Source organism: Macaca mulatta, chromosome 18 (assembly GCF_049350105.2).
Source record: "Macaca mulatta isolate MMU2019108-1 chromosome 18, T2T-MMU8v2.0, whole genome shotgun sequence".
In the NCBI taxonomy this organism is placed as follows: domain Eukaryota; kingdom Metazoa; phylum Chordata; class Mammalia; order Primates; family Cercopithecidae; genus Macaca; species Macaca mulatta.
In genome coordinates this window covers 74,799,968-74,824,455 of record NC_133423.1, presented here as the reverse complement: position 1 = coordinate 74,824,455, position 24,488 = coordinate 74,799,968, and the positions used below count along the sequence as shown (strand labels likewise).

The window sequence follows — 24,488 nt, the reverse complement described above, 5'->3', positions numbered from 1 at the left end:
TTTAATCTTTCACTTTCATTTTAAAAATGAAATCTGAATCTCTCTCCATCTAATAGCAAACCACAGTGAGACCATTTTTTTTAAAGTCCAGACCTGCCTAGGCAGGAATCCATTTTGGTTGTTGTTGATTTTAGTGTTTTGTTCAAAGTCTCCTGTTTCTTTATGAATTCTCTTTCACACAAACTTGTTAGTGGCACTCAGTTTCCTTGGTAAACTTTTTGGTTTTTGTTTGCTGCTAGCTTTTAAAAATCTATAGACAGGCAAAAAATCTCCTGCTGCTAAAAAGCTGCACGACCTTGGAAAAGTCACTTAACCTCTCTGGAGAAAGATCAAGTTAGAGGGTCATAGTGGACTGGAGAGGATTTTAGAGATCAGAGTTCTGCCCTTCCTGTTTACAGATCTGTCATTCAGAGAGGGTGACTAACTGGCCAGAAGCCAAACAGCTTTCTTGAAGTTTTATTATTTTGATTTTTCAAAATAATAGGAGTTCAATGAATTTGCAAATTAACGAAGCAGTGTTTGAAAAGAAAATGTGCAAGAGATATTTAAGTGTTAAAGGAAACTAGAGATAAGATACTTTATAACTATCCAAATTGGTTCGTAGGAAGCAAACGTGAACTGTGTAAAATGTGGAGCATTTGATGCACCAAGAAATATTTACTGACTGCCCACTTGGAGCTTGAAAGTTCGGTTGGGAACCAAGAAGATAATCATAATGTAATAAGTGCTCTGCCTGATTAAAAACGGCAGTGTTCTCATGAGAACGAGGAAGGGCATTCAGAAGGACATTCCTGGCGTCTTCCTGGAAGAGGCCAAACGTAAGCTCAGATCTGAAGGAAAAACCAGAGGAAAGAATATCCCTAACGAGGAATCGATTGCACATGCAAACCCAGGGAAACTGATGGGTTGAATAACTGAAGGCAAAGTGGTCAGGAGGATGGAGAATTCTGAGACCTGAACGGTGAGCAGGAACTCTTATCCTGAGGGCAGATTTGTAAACTGCAGACTGACAGGACCTGCTGGAGGGTTTCCGCTCTTCCTCTAAGTGTACGCAATAGTTTGGAAACAGAGAAAAGACAGACCCAGTGAGACTAAGTAGAAAAGTATTTCTCCAAATATTTTGACCTACAAAATGCATTTTCCCTGTTGCCCAGTACGTACACAGATCCGGGGACACGCACACACAAACTGAAAGAAGTTTCCCAACAAGACTTAATTTTTCTACACAGGATGTACGCTGACATTTTCTACCTAACCTTTTGCATTTTCTAAATGGTGAAACTGCATGACTCATCTGATTTCACTACCCATTAAGTCACAACTCAGAGTTGGAGAAACCTTGGGTTAAGGAAGTTGCTGTGATACTCCAGAAGAGAACATTTCAAAGTATAGGATCTAGGGAAGCAGAAAGATGCACAGAAGGATGTGGAATGATTCCAGAGGGATTTAAGAGATCAGAGAGGACCCAAGAGTGCTTACAGATAATGCCGAGTTTTGGCCTGAACTCGGGGCAGACAAAGGGATCGTGTACTGAGATAGGGCACCTTAAGTGAAAGATGAGGAAGGTAAAGATATCACCACTTGGGAAATGCCCGATTCTTTTGTGTGTGTGTGTGTGTGTGTGTGTGTTTCTGTAAACACAAATATGCTCCTTAATGTGAAGTACATCCCAAGAAAAACATGTAACTCTAGAAAATGCCCAAGTTTTATTAAAAGAAGAAGGGAAATGGCAGAAATGGAAAGAAGGGAATCAGTGGAGAGGGGTGGACTCTAGCACTTAGGCACAAGATTCCACTTGGACAGGACAGGCAAGCTTCAAATCCCAGAGGAAACAGACAGCCCGTATCAGACTCACCTGATGCTTTCCTGCAGCTGCTATGGGGCTTTTGTAAGCTGGGAATGGGTTAAGCATAGCCCCGGCTGTTCATTCAGCCACAATGTTGGCAGGAGTTAGCTTCTTTACACATAAAGTTGGCATCAAATTTGGAATTCACAATCACTAGTTCACGAACGTCACAGGCATTTCTTAGGCACTTCTTATATAAATGGAAATACCATTAACTTTCTTCTTCATGCACGCTCTCTGACAACATCGGGTCAAAGGGGCTTTTTTCCTGCCTCTTTTCATAGCTTCCACCGTCCCCATCCTTCTTCTAAATCTTTAATTTTGCAAAGCCGTAGGGAGTGGTGGTAGCCTGTGGCGAGTTGAAGATTTTGAACAATAGGTGTTTCTGAGCCGAGTTTATTGAAAGGGTCTTGTCTGTGTCCTGGGGGAGATTGTAAATGAGATGTCAACAGGAGCTCTTTTGTGTGGATGGCATTCATCCTGAAAGAGAGGAATTCCCTTACTGTGCTAGTATTTCAAGTACATTTGTTGCTGCCTTTGCTAAAACTTTTTATCCAACTGCCAGAGCTAACAGCAATGAATGAGTCACTTGGTGTGATTGTAACTTCCTTCCCTCCTTAGCAAAGCAATGACTCAGTCATTTACATTTAGAAAGGAAGGCTCCTAAGAAGATTTCTTGGATTTTCATCAGCTTGAGCCTCTTTTCTTGACCATCACGTGGGCTTGATCTGTCAGCAATCCTGTTAACCCCGGTGAGGGGAGTTTAGCTGGGCTGTTTTTCTCCCTCCCTGGAAAACTTCTTGCTGTTTTGCTCGTTTCTTTTTTAAATCCAAGGAGAAAGACAAACACAATTTCCTGCCTTAAGCCCTTTTCCTTTCTCTCTCCCTCCCCCCCTTTTCTTTTGTAAAGGACAGGCAATTTCAGTTTACTATAATTACCCTGGGCTGAGGTTTGACTAACTCCACCTTCAGACGATAAGGCAACCGTTTTATTACCTTGCTGCCAGGTGCCTGAGGGTGACAAGACTTGCCTTTATCTGGTGACCTGACAAGGTTATCAGCAACTGCAAATGGGCTGAACCTCGGAGCAGGGGCCATCAAAATGCTTCCCTCCCCTCGATCCATTTCCCAACCCTTTATTGGTAATTCATTTCAATCCGAAGACTGGCTCTAGTTTCTGCAAGTTTTTCCGCATTCCTGCACCTTAGCTCTGTCGTCTTGTGTTCTCTCTGGAACACGGGCAGCCGCAACAGCAACCTTAATTATGAGCAGTCAGCTGCCCCCATGAGCCCAGAGCACAAGCATGAAGTCCCCACCACAGTCCAGCACACCACACGCAGGATATATATTCCCGTCCTCTGGCTTAGTCGATTTGCAGTATTTATAGTTGCTTTTTCAGAGTTGATACTTAGAGACATCTTTGGCCTATGATGGTAGAAATCCCTCCAAAATAAAATCGTATTGCTTGTACTTGCTATGGTTCCTTTTGAAAACTGGAATATAATCCACACCAGGAAGCAGTGCCGTGCTTGTTTGAGATAATAAACATATCTGCTGCTCGATCTATTTGTATCTGCAGTTCATGAACTTACGTGTCTACCAACACAAGTTTCTTCTTTTTTTTTTTTTGGACGGAGTCTCGTCCTGTCTCCCAGGCTGGAGTGCAGTGGCATGATCTCGGCTCACTGCAAGCTCCGCCTCCCAGGTTCATACCATTCCCCTGCCTCAGCCTCCCTTAGTAGCTGAGAGAGTAGCTGGGACTACAGGCGCCCGCCACCACGCCCGGCTAATTTTTTGTATTTTTAGTAGAGACGGGGTTTCACTGTGTTAGCCAGGATGGCCTCGATCTCCTGACCTCATGATCCGCCCGCCTCGGCCTCCCAAAGTGCTGGGATTACAGGCGTGAACCACTGTGCCCGGCCAACGCAAGTTTATTCTTTAATTCAAACTATGTTACTTGCACTGTCTCGGTTATCTGTTGGGTGGGAAATGTGGTATAAGAGCACACATTTTGGGAAATGGTTTCCAAAAAGTGTGTACTAGGCAGAGCTTGAATGAATGAAGAGAGAGCTTGCAAACACGCTTTTAGGCCAGTGTCCTGGGCAGCATCAAAGCAGAGCAGCACCTGGATTGTACCTAGCACGGAGCTGCCCTCCTGTCAGTGCAAATTATAGTGGGGCAAGGTAAAGAATGTAGGTTTTATTTATTTATTTATTTATTCATTCGAGGAGTCATCTCGCACTGTAGCCCAGGCTGGAGTGTAGTGGCGCAATCTCCACTCACTGCAACCTCCACCTCGCAGGTTCAAGTGATTCGCCTGCCTCAACCTCCTGAGTAGCTGGGATTACAGGCGCCCGCCACCACACCCAGCTGATTTTTTAATTATTATTATTTTTTGTTTTGAGACCAAGTCTCGCTCTGTCACCATGGCTGGAGTGCGGTGGTGTGATCTGGGCTCACTGCAACCTCCGCTTCCTGGGTTCAAGCGATTCTCCTGCCCCAGCCTCCCAAGTAGCTGGGATTACTGGGGCAGGCCACCATGCCCGGCTAATTTATTTGTATTTTTGGTAGAGACGGGGTTTCACCATGTTGGTCAGGCTGGTCTCGAACTCCTGACCTCAAATGATCGGCCCACCTCAGCCTCCCAAAGTGCTGGGATTATAGGCATGAACCACCACGCCCAGCCATAGGCTTTATTTATTTTTCTATCTGTGAAATCGAACTGCAGCCTGAGGGTAGCAGATGGGAAAGGAGGGGTGGGGAAGAGAATGGAAAGATGAGTTAAAACACACACACACACACACACACACACACACACACACACACACACACACACAAGGAGGGGTGGGGAAGAGAATGGAAAGATGAGTTAAAACACACACACACACACACACACACACACACACACACACACACACACACACCCTTGCAAATGTGAAGTGCTCATCTGTAAGACAGCATCAGATTACTCCATTCTGGGCTGGGCGCAGTGGCTCACACCTGTAAACCCAGCACTTTGGGGGGCCGAGGTGGGTGCATTGCTTGAGGTCAGGAGTTCGAGACCAGCCTGCAACATGGTGAAACCCCATCTCTACTAAAAATACAAAAAATAGCCGGCACAGTGGCAGGTGCCTGTAATCCCAGCTACTTGGGAGGCTGAGGTGGGAGAATTGCTTTAGCCCGGGAGGTGGAGGTTGCAGTGAGCTGAGATCACATGATTGTACTCCAGCCTGAGCCACAGGGTGAGACTCTGTCTCAAAAAAAAAAAAAAAAAAGATTACTCCATTCTGTAATGTATATAGACATCATTCTACACTGTGGAAAGAAACAGTTAAAATCCCCTACTAGGGCCCTTATTATCATTTTAATAAAAATGAATAAAAAGAATGCTTCTGGCTGAGTACGGTAGCTCATGCCTGTAATCCCAGCACTTTGGGAGGCTGAGGCAGGTAGATCACCTGAGGTCCAGGGTTTGAGATCAACCTGGCCAACATGGTGAAACCCCGTCTCTAATAATACAAAAATTAGCTGGGAGTGATGGTACACACCTGTAATCCTAGCTACTTGGGAGGCTGAGACAGGAGAATTGCTTGAACCTGGGAGGTGGAGGTTGCAGTGAGCAGGGATTGTGTGTGCCATTGCACTCCAGCCTGGGCAACAAGAAGGAAACTCTGTCGCAAAAAAAACCCAAAAATAAACAAAAAGAATGTTTCTGAGTACAGTGTGTGAATCACACACATGGTGATGAACTATTGAACACCCAGAACTCCAACAGGAGACAATGTCACAAGTATTAACAAATCTGACCTTGACCCTGGGCAACAGAGTGAGACCCCATCTTTACAAAAAGTTTTTTAAAAATTAGCTGGATGTGGTAGTGTGTGCTTGTGGTTCCAGCTATTCCGGACGCTGAGGTGGGAGGATCGCTTGAGCCCGGGAGTTAGAGGATGCAGTGAGCCATGATCACGCCACTGCACTCCAGCCCAGGCAACAGAGCGAGACACCGCCTCTTAAAAAAAATAAAAATAAAAATAAAAAAATAAATAAATAAAATTGGCCAGGAGTGGTGGCTCACGCCTGTAATCCCAACATTTTGGGAGGCCAAGGTGGGCAAATCACAAGGTCAAGAGATGGAGACCATCCTGGTCCACATGGTGAAACCCCATCTCTGCTAAAAATACAAAAATGAGCCAGACGTGGTGGCACCCTCCTGTAGTTCCAGCTACTCGGGAGGCTGAGGCAGGGGAATTGCTTGAACTCGGGAGGTGGACGTTGCAGTGAGCTGAGATCGCGCCACTGCACTCCAGCCTGACAACAGAGGGAGACTCCATCTCAAAAAAAACAAAACAAAACCAAAAAACAACTCTGTCCTTGGAGCTGTTTTTTCCTTGAAGATGTGAAACCTTGCACACCTGTCACCACTCCAGTGCCACCCTCCACAGGTGGGCTTAGCACAGAGCTCCAGAACCTGAGATGCCTCTGAGGTGGGAGTAGGATGGCATCCTTCTGCCACAATTCTAAAAGCCACTAGCCAAACTTGACCTTGGAACTATTTACAGTGCGGTGATGCCACCTCTCCCTGCAGACAAATTCAAGTCCTCGATTAAGGGGCGTTCCCCAGACCTTGCTGGGCCTGCCCAGAAGAGCCTCCTTTTCATCCGCAAAATTGAGATCCTGACTCCCTGTGCAGGGTTGTTTTTAATATAATGAGGCTATAGGTAAAGCGCCTGGCTTTATTCAACACTCAGCGAACGAGGAGGAGGATGGGGGTTGCTAGAGTAAATTGGTATAGATTTTAGTACTGGACTTCACAGGTTCCTAGGTCCCTAGATTGTTTTTATTTAATTTTGGCAAATGACAAGTACCTAACAGAAAGATAGTATTTTAAATGCAGTCCTTGCTGGGCGCAGTGGCTCACGCCTGTAATCCCAACACTTAGGGAGGCTGAAGTGGGCAGATCACTTGAGGTCAGGAGTTCGAGACCAGCCTGGCCAACATGGTGAAACCCCATCTCTACCAAAAAGACAAACATTAGCCAGGTGTGGTGGCACACGCCTGTAGTCTCAGGTACTAAGGGGGCTGAGGCAGAAGGCTGCAGTGAGCCGAGATCATGCCACTGCACAGCAGCCTAGGCGACAGAGCGAGACTCTGTTTCAAATAAATAAATAAATATAGTCTTTAAGGGACACTTAAGGAGTAATGGAGGGGACTGGACGCAGTGGCTCACACCTGTAATCCCAGCACTTTGGAAGGCCAAGGCAGGCAGATCGCTTGAGGTCAGGAGTTCGAGACCAGCCTGGCTAACAAGGTAAAACCTCATCTCTACTAAAAATACAAAAATCAGCTGGGCGGGGTGGCATGCACCTGTAATCCCAGCCACTAGGGAGGCTGAGTTAGGAGAATAGCTTGAACCTAGGAGGCAGAGGTTGCAGTGAGCCAAGATCGTGACACTGCACTCCAGCCTAGGTGACAGAGCCAGACTCCGTCTCAAGAAAAAAAAGAAAAAAAAAGAGTAATGGAGGGGGAAAGAACCCTGGGGTCGCCTGGACAAGTTCATCTCTGAATCCATGTCCTTCTCTCTCAGTGACAAAGTTGGATAATGAATGAGGCATAATTTTGTTTTTTCTTTTTTGAGATGGGAGTCCCATGCCACCAACCAAGCTGGAGTGCAGTGGTGCGATCTCGGCTCACTGCAACCTCCGCCTGCCAGGCCCAACCAACTCTCCTGCCTCAGCCTCTCGAGCAGCTGGGACTACAGGCGTGCACCACCATGCCCAGCTAATTTTTGTATTTTTGGTAGAGACGGGGTTTCACTATGTTGGTTGGCCAGGATGGTCTTGATCTCTTGACCTCGTGATCTGCCCACCTCGGTCTCCCAAAGTACTGGGATTATAGGCGTGATCACCGCGCCCGGCCCAAGGCATAATTTTTTTAAGCACTAACCCTGTTATCTGAGCATCAATAAGGAGCTGGTATCCTTTCTGGACCAAGTGGACTGATGTAAACAGTATTACACAGGTTAACCAGATACGTTTTTCTGTTTTTCCTTTGAAAATGGGGGTTTCGGGAGGGCAGAGAAAAGGAGGAGGATGGGCCGGGCGCGGTGGCTCAAGCCTGTAATCCCAGCACTTTGGGAGGCCGAGACGGGCGGATCACGAGGTCAGGAGTTCGAGACCATCCTGGCTAACACGGTGAAACCCCGTCTCTACTAAAAAATACAAAAAACAGCCGGGCGAGGTGGTGGGCGCCTGTAGTCCCGGCTACTCGGGAGGCTGAGGCAGGAGAATGGCGTAAAAACCCGGGAGGCGGAGCTTGCAGTGAGCTGAGATCCGGCCACTGCACTCCACCCTGGGCGACACAGCGAGACTCCGTCTCAAAAAAAAAAAAAAAAAGAAAAGAAAAGGAGGAGGATGAAAAATTAAGTGCCTAACTACACAGACCAGGGGGGCCTGCAGCCTCCCACACGCCTGCGTTCCAGATCCAGGTAATTATTCCTCATCGTGCTGACAGCAACGGGAAGGAATGGTGGATGCATTTTCTTTCTTCGTCACTTCCCCACGCATCCTGTTTTCCCAGGTTTGGAGGTTTGAGCCAGCCTTGTGCAAAAGCTCCTGTGCCAGGTCAAGCCCTGACTCCAGGCCCTCTGTTCCTAGGGCGACGGCAGCAGTGGGCTGCTTTGGTGGAGGGTCAGCCTTTTCTCCAAAGTCCAGCGAGCCTGCCGGTGAACCAAGGTTACTGATTAATCCACACTGAAGTCTCGGTGAGGACTCGGCCTGACCGGACTGTCTTTAGATGGGACGGACTCTGGTTCATACACAGGCCACTCACTCTGCACAGCGCCCCCTGCACTTACTGAAGCAAGATGAATTGGCAGTAAGTGCGGGATACCCTGGTCCCATCTAGAAACAACCAGCTACTCCACAGGTCAGGGATGCTCAAGTGCTATTTATTCTGTTTACCAGACATACAGCAGCAGGGCACGGAGTCTTCACAGCCTGTTGAGTCATGTGATTCCATGCCAGATTTTTCCTTTTATTCCTGTCTCCAAGGCCCCATTGTGCAGGTGCTACTAATTCTCATGAAATGATACTAGGAGGTAAAGAAAGTTCCCTGGCGCTCAGATATCCATCTGTGTGTGTGCAAGCAGACAGAGCACAGAAAAATAAGTAGAAGAATAACAAGGTTCCTAGTTCTGTGTGGGCTGAGCAAGAAAAAAAAAAGAGAGAGAATAATGAGGCGTGAAAAGAACGAAGAAGAAAAACAGCAGCACAGGAAAAGGGCAGTGTCACAGGTGCCTCCCACGGTCCTTTTCCGAGGGCCCGCAGGGGAGGCCAAGTGGGGAGAATGGGGGACATTAGGTGGACCAGGGGACCAGCTGGTGTCAGAGCATGGTAGATGAGGATTTGGCCTGCTAGATCCATGCTGGCAGGATTGGCCAACATCAAACACGAGGGGGCTCTGGTGACACATGACACTGCACCATCAGAGATCACAGCGAATGGCTTTGCTGAGGTGTCCACTTTACTCCTGCCCCGATCACCTCCCTTTCCTGATTATTAGTCCCTTTTTTTTCTCCAGGAAGTCTCTTCTCATCCCTGTTCATGCCTTCATGTAACAAGCATTTACCACACTAGTACCGTAAGCCGCGCCGTGTGCTGTGGTTACATCCGTGGATCAGACAGACAACAGTGCCTGATCTTGTAATTCTTCCATCCTTTAACTAATTCCTTTCTCTCAGTCTGGCCAGAAAAAAAAAAAAAGGTTCTCCTAACAGAGAATATAGGAACAGGATGCTGAAAAGTGACATCCAACAAGAAATGAAAGCTGGTTGATGAAAGATTTAAAAGAAAAATGTCAGGTCGGGCTTGGTGGCTCAAGCCTATAATCCCAGCACTTTGGGAGGCTGAGGTGGACAGATCATCTAAGATCAGGAGTTCAAGATCAGCCTGGGCCACATGGTGAAACCCCGTCTCTATTAAAAATACAAAAATTAGCTGGGAGTGGCCGGGCGCGATCACTCACACCTGTAGTCCCAGCATTTTGGGAGGCCGAGACAGGCAGATCAGCTGAGGTTGGGAGTTCGAGACCAGCCTGACCAACATGGAGAAACCTCATCTCTACTAAAAATACAAAAAATTAATCAGGGGTGGTGGCATGTGCCTGCAATCCCAGCTACTCGGGAGGCTGAGGCAGGAGAATCACTTGAACCAGGGAGGCAGAGGTTGCGGTGAGCTGAGATCGCGCCATTGCCCTCCAGCCTGGGCAACAAGAGGGAAACTCTGTCTCAAAAAAAAAAAAAATAGCTGGGTGTGGTGGTGGGCACCTGTAATCCCAGCTACTCGAGAGGCTGAGGCAGGAGAATCGTTTGAACCTGGGAGGTGGAGGTTACAGGGAGCCGAGATCGCACCACTGCACTCCAGCCTGGGTGACAGAGTAAGACTCGGTCTCAAAACAAAAGAAACGAAAAATGTCCTTCCCTGCTCCTGGCACTCTCCCGGCCCCAGCCTCCTGGGCATGCTGTCTCTCAACAAGACCCAGTCTGCCCCAACCTGAGGTGTTGCTAGCCCAGCTGCCCAAACAGGAAACTTTATATAATTCCGGAACCCTGACCTTAAGTCCTGAATCTTCCCCTTCTGTAAACAGGCCATTCAACCCAGGAAGACCTGCAGACCTGGCTGGGACACATTTTGAAAAACACACACATTGTTAAAAATGTTGAAAAAGTCCCTAGGTCTAAGAGGAAGTGATCTGTCTGACTCGACAGTAGAAATCACTTCATATAAAGTAATGGAACAAATGGAAATTTAATCCTAACAGATGTAAGTGCCAGGGCAGTCACTTGTCTACACGGATGACTTGACTGCACCTGTTGCAAAGGCTGGGAAAATGAGCCGTGAAATCCTGATCACATTCCCTACTGGAAGCAACACTCCTGCCTTGCAAATTAGTAAGCCTGACATTCTCAACATCCTGACTTCAACGTGTGCCCTAGTTCTGTGCAGGCTGTGACTCACCTTAGCTACTGGGCAAATGATTCTTACTCAGAGCCCTGGGTTTCTCATCTTTAGTGTTAAGTGATCTAAGCACATACTAGCCAAATGTCTACCTTTTTTTTTTTTTCCCCCTCATGCCTGTTTCCCAGTCTGTGTCCTTTCAAGATATTGCTTTGAAATGAGTGATTTCAGGCAAGAACTGGATTTACATATGGTAGCCTTCAACTTCCTACTTAACTGCCAAACTTCAATCAAAGTCCAGATTAGAAGTTTTAGACCTCAGCCTCTGGCCCTGGGCCTTCTGAAATGACCTTCCTCCAAACACCATTTAATTTCCGCTAATTTAGTTAATGAATGGAACTTTCTGAAGAGAGCACTTACTTTGATCTGAACCCCTTTCCTAGTTTCCAGTTAACATAGCCAGAGGGAGACAGAACGGGTGCCCTCTCCTCAACGGTGCCCTCTCCTCCTGCTAGGCTGGAGCAGCTCCCTGCTGTAGTTATTCCTCTAAAACAGAGAGCTGCAGAAAGCAGTTCCCAAAAGGAAGAAGGCCGGTTACAAATACTGCCGTTGGCATTTTCGTGGGTGCTTCCCCCCACAAAGAGATGAAAGCGTTGAGGTGGGGCTTCGAGGCACACTCTCTGGGTAGCTGGGCCTGCAGTCTGGAAATCCTAAGTAATCCTCGCAAATAGGCTAACTGGAAGCCAGCAATGCAAATGAGCAGTGCTTCTGGCCTGCGAGAAAAGTGTCTGCATTCAAAGTACACCTTCAGATAAAAATGGAAAATGCCAGTCCCACCCTGCAGGAACCCTCAGTTTCTGGGCTGTTTATCCTCACTGCCATCCACCCTGCGCTTGGCTGTGACTAGGATGTGAAGAAAGAGATTGGGTGGAAAGAGGCTACCGCAGTGCTTGCTCTGTTTAACTCACCACCTTAAAAAACATGGCCTTGGCTGCTGCTTTAAAACAACAGCGACGAAAATCCCCAGCCCCGACCCAGAGATTTAACCCTGCAGCTAAGGTGAAGTTTTTGTTAAGGTGGTAAGGTAAAAAAGCAAGCCATTCTTAGCCTTGACTTCCACTCTTTATGCTTTTCGGAAGACAAGTCCAGCGAAGACCTCCACCCCTTCCAAAGAGCGACTTACCTCGTAGCTGATCCACAGATTGCAAAGTACGGATGTGATGTTCCAGGCTTGGCCACAAGGGGACACTCGAGAGTAGGACTGCCCGCGTCAATGCTTTGTTTTTTACTCACTTTTGGTTGGGAGGGAGGGTGTGGGAGTGGTGGGGGAGATGCTGGCTTTAAAAAAAGTCCATTTGTTGCCTGAAATTGTGTCACTTGCCCTTTTATAAGTCAAAGGTTGCCACGTTACCTGTTGCCAGGTTCCTGAGAGTGCTTGGGGAAAATGTGCGCGAGAGAGGCACAGCACAGTCCTTCGGCTTGGTAGGTTTCAAGCTCTTTGGACTGGGCTGGCGCTGACATTTGCAGGGCAGCTGCTGTGGATTGCCTGCGCATTGTTTGGTCGTAGTTCTAACAGAGGAGTGGCTGCGTCTGACATCATTTCCAGGCATGAAGTGCCTGGGGCTTTTTTTTTTTTTTTTTTTTTCTTTAATGACTCTAACTTTCTGATCCCTCCCTGCCTGGATTTTTGTACAGTAGATGCACTGTGCAAAACAGCCTCCACTCAGGAAGCCCAAGTTTTGTAGCAACTTGTTAAAACAACTTGGGTGCTTTTAAAAAAAAATAAAGTTGTGACTCTGAAACAAACCTTTCCATTCTTCCTCCTTTCTGAGAACAATGTTGCGTTTGATTAGCAGCGCAGCCAGTGCTTTCTGAAAGATCTGCTCTCCCCAGAAGAGGCGGCTGCTATCAGTTGAATAGATCTCTAAGCCAGACATGCCGAGGCTTGGGGCATTTGTCTGGCGTTAGGAAGTGTCTGGAATACTAGTAACTACCAACTGGCGTGTCTTATGACTACAGGAATTATTACACTACCCTCCATATCATTCACATCCCGTCTCCTCGCCTTACACACACACAAGCATACTTTTTTTTACTTTAAAAAAAAGTTGAGTAAGTCATCTTGTGGTTTCCGTGGAGGATGTGACTGGGAGAGAAGACTGTGGGATACCTTGTGTCTCCCAGAGGGGGGCCGGGATTCATGGTGTATGCCCCACCCCAACAGCCTCTGATCTTTGCCTTCTCACCACTGACCACCACACTTTGGGTGGCCTGTAAATGTGAAGCTGTAAATATTTTGAAATAAGGTAGTGATTTTTCCATGTGCATTTTGTTTTGTGGCATTTCTCTCCTTCTGCTGTCTTTTAAAAGTTGCAACTGTGGGCCAGGCGTGGTGGCTCAAGCCTGTAATCCCAGCACTTTGGGAGGCTGAGACGGGCAGATCATGAGGTCAGGAGATGGAGACCATCCTGGCTAACACGGTGAAACCCCGTCTCTACTAAAAAACACAAAAAACTAGCCGGGCGAGGTGGCGGGCGCCTGTAGTCCCAGCTACTCGGGAGGCTGAGGCAGGAGAATGGCGTGAACCTGGGAGGCGGAGCTTGCAGTGAGCCGAGATCCGGCCACTGCACTCCAGCCTGGGCGACAGTGCCAGACTCTGTCTCAAAAAAAAAAAAAAAGGTTGCAACTGTGCACCCCTTGTTGACCACTCCAAATTAATTCATTCACTGAAACTTTGGTGAGTTCCTGCAGAGTGAGGAGGGCTGTACACAAAGGAGTCTCTCGTGGAAAGCATGGTGCTTTAGTGGACAGGGTGTTTAATAGAGAGTGTTTACTGGGGGCGCGAGAGGAGGGTGCTGGGATAAACAGAGGTGGTTTGAGTTAATGGTAAGATGGGATTTGGAGCCCTGAGTACTCTTAACTCTGTCACTGAATCTGTAGATGAGTTAAAGATGTCCGTTGCCTGCTCTGAGCCTTAATATTTTCATCAGTGAAATGGGGATAGTGGGATCTTTCACATATGTGAGATCATGTCTATTTTTTTTCTTTTTCTTTTTCTTTTTTTTTTTTTTTTTTTTTTTTTGAGGCAGAGTCTTGCTCTGTCACCAAGGCTGGAGTGCAGTGGCACAGTCATGGCTCATTGCAGCCTCCACCTCCCAAGCTCAAGTGATCCTCCCACCTCAGCCTGCCGAGTATCTGGGACTTCAGGCGTACACCATCATGACCAGCTAGTTGTTGTTTTTGGGTTTTTTTAAGACAAGGTCTCACTCTGTTACCCATGCTGGTCTCGAACTCCTGGGCTAAAGTGATCCTTATGCCTCAGCCTCCCAAAGTGCTGGGATTACAGGTGGGAGCCACCACACCCAGCCCCCATGTCTATTAAGTTCTTAGTACAGTGTCCAGTACACAGAGTAAGGATCTGCTCTCTGGTGATTAGGAAGATCTAATGGCATGTCACGGATCTGGACTAAATCTCATCTCATCATCTATGTGGTTGCCAGGGTTTGTGCATTTTTCCCGGTGGAGGACTGCAGCCAGACCGCTGATTTGTCTGGCATGTTTTGGAAAGTGCGGCCTGCATAACACATCACCGCGAGGAGCAGGAGCCCTATGATGCGCTATTAAGTGCACAACTTTGGGGTCTGCTTGGCTGGAAGCAGGAGCAGCAAACTTGTCTATTAGTAATTTTGTCCTCATCGGTGCCAGATGCTTTCCCAAGATGCCAGCACATTCATCATTGCTACCAGACAGCCTCATTGGAGCTCTTTTTCTGGCCTCCTTTTTTGGCTTCTTTCTTCAGTTCTTTAGCATCATTGTCTGTGGGACCCTCCCTAGTTTGCAAATTCTTGTCTAGATTTCAGTCATTATCATAACCATCCAATTTGAAAGAAATCTTGTCATCTAGTTGAGCCACCTATCAGATGTTGGTACAATTGCTGTAACTTCCCAGCCAAAACATGTGCTGGTCTGTGCTTGAACAGGGGCTGAGAACTCCCTCTGCTGTGAGGTCCTCGTATTCCTTCTATGGACGGACAATCAATGCCTGGAGAATTATGCTTTATGCCTCTCTGAGCTCTTGCCTTTGTTGTTCCTTTGGGGACTTGTACAAAGCAGGCCCATGCCATCCTCTAAGCAAGAGCCCTCCAAATAATTGAGAACCCCCCTTTCATCTCTTCCAAATGAAACACCCCGTCTTTTTATTCTTATTTTTTATTTTTTTGACGTAGTCTTGCTCTGTCGCCAGGCTGAAGTGGCGCAATCTTGGCTCACTGCAACCTCGATCTTCTGGGCTCAAGCAGTCCTCCTGCCCCAGCCTTCCAAGTAGCTGGGACTACAGGTGCCACTTACTTGGAAGGCTGTGGCAGGATGCTACCACTCCTGGATAATTGTGTGGAGATGCGTTTCACCATGTTGCTTTAGCTGGTCTCAAACTCCTCAGCTTGAAGAGATCCTCCCGCCTGGACCTCTCAAAGTGCTGGGATTACAGAAATGAGCCTCCGCAACAGGCCTAGGTCCGTACTTCTAATCCTACATGCCTTTCCTGAAATAAGACACCTTACCTGACATTACAACCATAAGTCCAATCGTTCCCATTCTGTATTTCTACAATAGATGTATGTTTATGTCCCTAGTTTAGGTCCTTCTATGTTCCTTTTTTTTGTTTTGTTTTTTGTTTTTTTGGCCTCTGCACATCATTTTGTTTTCTAAAACAGCCTGTGGCTTCAAGTTACCTCTTGAATATATTCTTAATCTCACTCGTACTACCTCTGCCCTGTTTTCTGGATTTGCAAATGTTCTTTTCAGTGCTTCTCAGACTATCTCTGGTGAGGGACCAGTTTGTTTGTTTGCCCTCAAATTGTTGCAGATCAGTGCTTTGGTAAAATGCAACAAAAAAGAATTACTAGAAAGAGGGCTTTTTTTAAAGACATACAAAAAACCCATAGTTTTTTGGTTTTTGTTTTAGATTCAACAGGTAAAACACGCTATAAAATTCCTATAAAAGTTCATAAAGGTAGTGTGGACCCAAAGAGTGGGCAGCAGCAAGATTTATTGTGAAGAGCGAAAGAACAAACCTTCCACAGCATGCCAGACGACCCCAGCGGATTGCAGCTGGATTGCCACTGCTGGCTGGAGTGGCCAGCTTTTGTTTGCTTATTTGTCCCCACCCACATCCTGCTGATTGGTCCATTTTACAGAGTGCTGATTGGTGCATTTTTACAGATTGCTGATTGGTGCATTTACAATCCGTTAGCTAGACACAGAGTGCTGATTGGTGCGTTATTACAGAGTGCTGATTGGTATATTTACAATCCTTTAACTAGACACTGAGTGCTGATTGGTGCGTTTTTACAGAGTGCTGATTGGTGCATTTACAATTCTTTAGCTAGACAGAAAAGTTCTCCAAGTCCCCACTGGACCCAGGAAGTCAGCTGGCTTCACCTCTCCGTTCTTGCTGGGAATGGTGGCTCACGCCTCTAATCCCAGCACTGTGGGAGGCTGAGGCAGTTGAATCACCTGAGGTCAGGAGTTTGAGACTAGCCAGGCGAACATGGTGAAACCCTGTCTCTACTAAACCCACAAAAATTAGCCAGGCATGATGGCGCATGCCTGTAATCCCACCTACTCAGGAGGCTGAGGCAAGAGAATTGCTTGAACCCAGGATGCGGAGGTTGCCCTGAGCGGAGATCGCACCATTGCACCTGAGTAACAAGAGCGAAACTCCGTCTCAAAAAAAAAAAAGAGAGAACGTCACTTTTAAACAAATCAGATGTTTCACTCACTGTATAGAAGCTGCTCGTTTTCTCTTTTTCTCTTTCTCATTTTCTCTTTCTGTTTTGACCGGACAAGACAAACATATTGGGTGGTGTTTCACCCTCCTTAAGCCTCACTCTTATCTATCACACACCTGCTGGTGCTCAGACCTTCTCAGTGGGTTCTAAATCTTTCCTGGCACTGAATCCTGAGAGTAGAACTGAAACAAACAAAACACCCTTAGGAGAGAAGCGAGGGTTTAGGGCTTAGATAGCAAATCTAGGAAAGGGTGATGTTGGGGAAAATGGAAGGATTTTGTTGTATGAGCTTTGGAGTGCAGAAGAATTGGAAAATGAAGAAGGGGACGATGGAGAAGTGTGAGTTGTGATTTGAATCTCCTTTCCTCTCCTTCAAACAGCAATCTTAAGCCGAGCATGGTGGCATGCGCCCGTTGTCCCACCTATTCAGGAGGCTGAAGGGGGAAGATCTCTTAAACCGGGGAGTTCAAGGCCTTTCAGCCAGATGGAGTCCTTTCAGCCAGATGAGGAAGAAAATCATTTGATTTGCAATGAACACAAAACACAGCACAATGAGACCCTGTCTGTAGTTGGAAAAAAACAGCAATCATGAAGATCTGAATTCCTTTCACCTTCCTAGTCCATGATTGGACAGTGTTGCTTACTGCAGTGAAGCCTCATAATAATGAGTAACGCCCCTCCTCATAACAGCATGGAAGATGGTTCCTATCCTAAAGCTTCATAATAACGAGTAACGTCCCTCCGTATAACAGCATGGGAGATGGTTCCTGTCCTCCATGCAGCTCCCTTATTAGAAGTGAGGGGGATCTCAAAATCTTATCTCCTTTGGGTGTTGGGGGCAGGACCACCCTGTTGGAGAAGTCATGTCTCCAGTATTCTCCCTGTCCAATCTAACCATAGTAGATTTCAAGCAGTACTGGAGCTCTGCCAATGTCCCTGTTGAACAAGGTATCCAGAGTTATCCCGATAGATAGCGAAGATGAGCTGACAACAGCCACCAGGTGGCGTCCAATTGCAGTTGGCCTGGGGAGTGTAGGAGTCACATTGGAGGCTCAGGTCCCCAAGGTCAGTCATGCATTGGGAACGATGTGACTTAGCCCCGTGCCCTCCCACCCACATCATCACACTTATCACATCATGGCAGGATTTTTACTGTATGTCATAGCAAATCAAATGATTCTGTATTTGGCTGCATTATCTAGCTTTTTTTTTTTTTGGAGGGGGAGTGTTTAGTTTTGTTTTCTAATTGAGTAGAGGCAGGATCTCGTTATCTTGCCCAGGCTGGTCTGCAACTTCTGGACTCAAGCAGTCCTCCCACCTTAGCCTCCCCAAACGCTGGGATGACAGGTGTGAGCCACTGTCCCTGTCCTCACTGTCCAGTTTGGATTATCCACACTGAAAGAAGAAACCAGGGAGAGCTAACAAGAAGCAATATGTAATCCAAAAGGTCAGCCATTTGATGTTGGAATATGTTATTTAGCTTCTTGAAATATCAGTGGGTGGAATGTCCTGAGAATCCATTTTGAACAAAATAATGAGTTCACACTGTAAAGACATGTCTTAGGAGAAGTGGTACAATGCTCTAGCTTCATTCGATTTTAATAGGGAGAGGTTCTATCCTATTTATGGCTCCCACCCACTCTGGGTCTTCAGCTGAATGACTGAGATGAGCATTACTCCGAGCAGGGCTACCAACACTCATGCCTCTCTGGGAACCTGAGCCGCAGCAAGGTTTGGATACAAGAAACTAAAGTGATGGAGGCAAAGTATTTACAATGTATATGCATTGGCATTGTTTAGCCAGAGGCTTAGCTTTGGGCTAATGGGAAGAACCTGAGGCTGGCTGGTTCCGCTCCCGACTGCACCTTGCAGGCCCTGTATTTTCCCTGAGTCGCGTTTCCTGTCAGGTGCATTAGCTAAAAAATGAGGAAGTTGACTGCTTATTGTTGAGCTGCATTCAAATGATAAAGATGGGCCAGGCATGGCCTACTGGCTCATGCCTCTAATGCAGCACTTTGAGAGGCTGAGGTGGATCGCTTGAAGCCAGGGGTTCAAGACCAGCCTGGGCAACACAACGCCATCTCTACAAAAAATAAACAATTAGCTGGATGTGGTGGTGCACACCTGTAGTCCCAGCTGCTCAAGAGACTGAAGTGGGAGGATTGCTTGAGCCTGGGAGATCGAGGCTGCAGTGAGCCATGATGGTGCCACTGCACTCCAACCTGGTGACAGAGTGAGACCCTATCTCTTAAAAAAATAAAAAAGAGGTAAAGATGTGTGTTTCATGAGTCAACATAGAGGGGAGGTTCTGCTGGGCTGGGCCTTTGCCAGTCATCCACCCAGGGAATGAGAGGCAACTGCCTCGGTGTCATGCACCTTGTCTTCCCCTCTCCCAGAGTCCATATGATATTGTAATGTGACATTTGCTTGATTTGTTCCTCCAATACTCAGGCAATCCCTGCGAAATAGCCAAACATTATTGTCTCCATCTATTTTATGGTTAAGGAAATTACTCCAAATCACAGGCCACTGAAACAGCAGGACAGCATAATAGGGTCCTTTTGTTTATTGTTCATTATAGGGTGTTTCCTTTGAGTGGCCAAAGGAAACATCTTCAATGTTGAAGCAAGTATTTCATTCAGTGAGATGGTCCAAGTTGGCAGCTGGAACCGTAGGTAACAAGTTGGGACTGCGTGGCCAGGTCTAGCTGATGTGATGGAGCCACGGTGACACCACCTGCGAGAGTGGGTGGGCTGGGATGGGCTGGGGAGGAAATGATGGAAGTGTAATTATTTGAATGAATTTATAATAGCTGCTTAAGGAATTGTGCTTCACTGACTGGAGTCCCACTTGGAAACTTAATTTGTTTTTGATCTTTATTTTCTAAAATCATGCTTTACAAATGAGAAACTGAAAGCCAAAATGTAAAGCTTCTTCAAAACCCTCAGCATTGTAATCAAATGGCTAGATGGTGGGGCTTAGGCTGCTGCTGGGAGCCTCCAAATAGACCTTGACTCCCTTGTACAGGTCCGAAATTGTACTCGGCAGCCTAGATTCAGGCCCCCACCCTTTTTTTAGACCGAATCTCCCTCTGTCGCCTAGGTTAGAGTGCAGTGGCACGATCTCAGCTCACCTCAACGTCCGCCTCCCAGGTTGAAGCGATTCTCCTGCCTCAGCCTCCCGAGTAGCTGGGATTACAGCATACGCCATCACACCCAGTTAATTTTTGTATTTTTAGTAGAGACGAGGTTTCACCATGTTGGCCAGGCTCGTCTCAAACTCCTGACCTCAGGTGATCCACCTGCCACAGCTTCCCAAAGTGCTGGGATTACAGGCGTGAGCCACCACACCCAGTCAGATTCAGGCCCTTGACTTGACCAAGTTGCCCTAAAGGAAGACACTTTAGGGAGTGGCTCATACAGACGAAGCCCACGAAGACTGATTTATTAGCTAGCATGTGGATTAATTTCTACAATAGGAGACTTTTGTACAGTGTAAATACTCTCAGTGAGTAGTTCTGCTCAGAAACAAGCGAAAATTCGACAAAAGAAGTTTATATAATGAGCGCTTATCCAAAAAAAGACATGCAGAGAGAGAGAGGCAAGGTGGAAGGGAAGAAGGAAGACAGAGAGGAGGAGGACGGGAAAGACAAGAAAGAGGGAGATGGAGAGAGAGAGAACGAAAAGGAAGGATGACAAGACAGGAAGATAGAGAAAAGTGAAAGACTGAAAGAGGGAAGGAAGGAAAGAAGGGAAGGACGGGGGGAAACACAGAGGGACAGAGAGAGAAAAGAAGGGAGGGAGGAGGGAAGGAAAAGAAGGAAGGAAGGAAGGAAGGAAGGGAGGGAGGGAGGGAGGGAGGAAGGGAGGAAGGACAGAAAGACAGAGAGAAAGATGGGAAGTGGCCGGGCCCGGTGGCTCACCCCTGTAATCCCAGCACTTCTATTTGTCTGTTTTATTTTATTTTTTTATTTTTTTATTTTTTATTTTTTATTTATTTATTTTTTTTGAGACGGAGTCTTGCTCTGTAGCCCGGGCTGGAGTGCAGTGGCCGGATCTCAGCTCACTGCAAGCTCCGCCTCCCGGGTTCACGCCATTCTCCTGCCTCAGCCTCCCGAGTAGCTGGGACTACAGGCGCCCGCCACCTCGTCCGGCTAGTTTTTTGTATTTTTAGTAGAAACGGGGTTTCACCGTGTTAGCCAGGATGGTCTCGATCTCCTGACCTCGTGATCCGCCCGTCTTGGCCTCCCAAAGTGCTGGGATTACAGGCTTGAGCCACCGCGCCCGGCTGTTTGTCTGTTTATCAAGATACAGGTAACAGTCTCCTTTTCTGTCCTTTGAAAGGAGGCCTAAGGGAGAGGATCTCTTGAGCCCAGGAATTCAAGACCAGCCTGGGCAACACAGAGAGACCTCCTCTCTATTTTTAAGAAAACATTTTTAAGGGAAGGAGGGAGACAGAAAAAGCAGGAAGGAAAGAAGGAAGGAAGGGAGGGAGGAAGGAAGGGAGGGAGGGAGGGAGGGAAGAAAGGAAGGAGTGGGCTTCGATAAATAAGTTGTAGCAGCCATGATGGCGTGTGTACCCTTCTTCCCCAAACACCTCATCCTTGTTATTAGGATCAGAACATGCATCCTCTCAACCTCTTTGCCTTCCTTTTCTCTTTTTCCATGTTTATTATCAACCACTAGAATCTCTTCTAATGAGTTACTTTGCTTAACGTTAGCTATATTTAGTGTTTTCCCTGAAGGCAGAGACTCGCCTCACCTTCTCTCTGTGCCTATACACTTTGTTGGCTGGGAAGGTTTCGACAGAGGGCTAATCGTGTCTAGTTTATGTTGATTCAAATTACTTTCCATTTTAGAAACTTCCATTTCAGAAATTGGTATTTCCCAGTGTTTTTCTCCCTCGGTTTTGTGGAGATGTCACCTCAGAGGAGACTGAAACCACCTCTGGAAAGCAGGGGTCTCAGCCTGTCAATGGAACTTTTTTCCTGTTAAATGTCTCAGTGTGTTTCGTGTGCCCTAATTTCCAATGGCTGTCAGTTACAATATCAGAAATTAAAACCCACGCAGAAATCACAGTGTCTTTGTTTTCACTGTCTTCCAGTGTCATCTTGCATTACAACATATAAGAAGACACCACCTCCAGTCCCACCCAGAACTACCACGAAACCTTTCATTTCTATCACAGCCCAGAGTAGCACAGAGTCAGCCCAGGATGCCTACATGGACGGCCAGGGCCAACGAGGAGATATTATCAGCCAGTCTGGACTCAGCAACTCCACCGAGAGCCTGGACAGTATGAAGGCTCTGACCGCCGCCATCGAAGCTGCAAACGCCCAGATCCATGGCCCTGCCAGTCAACACATGGGTAATAACACTGCCACCGTCACCACCACGACTACCATAGCCACCGTCACCACGGAGGACAGGAAGAAGGACCACTTTAAGAAAAATCGATGCCTGTCTATCGGGATACAGGTAACAGCCTCCCTTTCTGTCCTTTGAAATAGGAACTTAAAACTGAGGAATGTTAACACTTTTTCTTTCCCCGGAAGATTTGCTTTCTTGCCACTTAGAATCATACACATATGTGTAGGACCAGATTTTCAAGTGATTGGCTGTGGACTCCGTATACTGTTAAATGTGACCAAGAGTATGAAAGTATTTTCTTTGGAGACATTATTAGCAGCTATTATTTTTGTTCTCTAAATTGAATGTGTGACTCAAACTGCAGGATAATTCAAAGAACATGAACACAATCAAACACGAGGTGCTTTTAATTCCTAACACACATTTCTATTTTTAGAAAAAAGAGTGGACTTGCAAGAATAGCCGGGGTCATTGAGCCACATAACAGTATGTTCAACACTACTGAATGACCATATGAGAACAAAAATGCGAACCACTTCCCATAGATGTGGGAGTGAGGGCGAGCAAGACCAAAGTGACTGATAGTGTGGAAAGCAATAACTCACATCACAGCATCATGAGGAAGGAATGTGCACTAGTTTCAGCCTAATCAAGCATTTCATGAAAATGGTAGAAAACTCAGTAGGCTTCTCAGTTCAGTTCACTGTTTTTCTGCTTTTCAAAGATAAGATCAAACTGATTCCACCTTGTTTCTTTTACATCTGTTTAGCTGGGTTACCCTGCTAGAAATGTTCTTTTATCAAAGCAGAAAAATCATCCTCTCTCTCCATTTTTTTTGTGCTGTATCAGTCTGCGGGTATCCTTTGAAAAATAACTTCTCAATTTGCTGTTGAGTAAATCCATCCACACTCAACCCACTCTAAGTCTAATTTAAAAGCCAGGTGTGGCCAGGCACAGTGGCTGACGCCTGTAATCCCAACACTTTGGGAGGCCGAGGCAGGCGGGTCACCTGAGGTCGGGAGTTCGAGACCAGCCTGACCAACATGGAGAAACTCTGTCTCTACTAAAAATACAACATTAGCCAGGCATGGTGGTGTATGCCTGTAATCCCAGCTACTCGGGAGGCTGAGGCAGGAGAATCGCTTGAACCCAAGAGGCAGAGGTTGTGGTGAGCCGAGATCGCGCCATTGCACCCCAGCCTGGGCAACAAGAACAAAACTCCATCTCAAAGAAAAAAAAATTTTTTTAATTTTTAAAATGACCGTTTTAACTATTTTTACATGTACAGTTCAGTGGCACTAAGGACATTCACATTGTTGTGTGACCATCACTACATTGTGTGTGTTTAGTGGTAATGATGCACCCACTAAACTATAACCTCCACAGGGAGCTAGATTTTTTAACACTCAGTCTTAGAATAATAAATATTTTTATTATTTTCACCCAGTAGGATGGAACTAGACTTAAATCCACATATAACATTGGGGAGAAAAATTTTTACTTGAGATATTATCTCATGTCTTAAATAGTTGGATATTTTAGTGAATAAAAAAATTGTTCTTATTCCTCTAATCATCGTACACCGCTATATAAATTATAGCAAAGTACTGAGTACTTTATGTGACTCTCATTTAACTCATCCAATGACCTTATGGCATAGGTGCTAGGATCATCTGTACCCTACAGATGAGAGCACAGAGAGGTTGAAAAACTTGCCCAAGGTCACCTGCTTTTTGTTGACAGAGCCAAGATTATACCGAGTGTCTAACATGATCACATTATACTACTTCTTTGATGGAGAATAATAAGTAAAAAAAAAAAAAAAAAAAAAGCCAGGCGCAGTGGCTCACGCCTGCAATCCTAGCACTTTGGGAGGCTGAGGTGGGCAGATCACGAGGTCAAGAGATTCTGGCCAACATGGTGAAACCCCATCTCTACTAAAAATGCAAAAATTAGCTGGGTGTGGTGGCACACGCATGTAGTCCCAGCTCCTTGGGAGGCTGAGGCAGGAGAATCACTTGAACCCGGGAGGCGGAGGTTGCAGTGAGCCGAGGTTGTGCCACTGCACTCCAGCCTGGCGACAGAGTAAGACTCTGTCTCCAAAAAAAAAAAAAAAAAATTAAAGACTCAAAATATTCATTGAGTTTCATTATACATAAATCAAATTTAAATGCAAGTTCCCAAAATATGTCACGCTAGGATCTCAGACTTTCTCCCATGGTTTCCCTCTTAGGGCCAGAGTTTCTAATCCTTTACCAAAACTTTAAATTTAATTCATACCCAATAGCTAAATACTACATCTACTTATTTTACAACCTCCGTGAACTTAGATTAATTACTTAATATTTCTGTATCTCAGATTCCTCATCTGGGAAATGAGAATAATAATAGTCCTTATTTCATAAGGTGTATTTTGGGTGTAGTAAAAATTAATTGATAAAATATATGTAAGGCTGTAAGCACAGTGCCAGGCGTAAGTGTTCAACAATTATTAGATTTAGCTGTTATGATTCATATTGTCCTTTAAAATT

General features: G+C 46.2%; 1 protein-coding gene and 1 long non-coding RNA gene across 18 annotated transcripts in view; one reads left to right on the top strand and one right to left on the bottom strand.

Moving 5' to 3' along the window:
* LOC114673842 (uncharacterized) overlaps positions 1–12,018 on the bottom strand; it is a 38,024-nt gene extending 26,006 nt beyond the window's left edge. For all 6 annotated transcript variants that reach the window (XR_013408203.1, XR_013408202.1, XR_013408206.1 and 3 more), the window contains exons 1-2: positions 11,983–12,018; positions 1,856–8,560 (exon numbers count right to left, since the gene is read on the bottom strand). This is a non-coding gene — a long non-coding RNA (uncharacterized LOC114673842). The remainder of the gene's footprint in view (positions 1–1,855; positions 8,561–11,982) is intronic.
* The window catches only part of DLGAP1 (DLG associated protein 1), a 968,455-nt gene that overhangs the window by 858,150 nt on the left and 85,817 nt on the right, over positions 1–24,488 (top strand). For all 12 annotated transcript variants that reach the window (XM_028838188.2, XM_028838186.2, XM_077974916.1 and 9 more), the window contains one exon: positions 21,692–22,065. In XM_028838188.2, the coding sequence (XP_028694021.1) occupies positions 21,692–22,065 (374 nt within the window). The remainder of the gene's footprint in view (positions 1–21,691; positions 22,066–24,488) is intronic.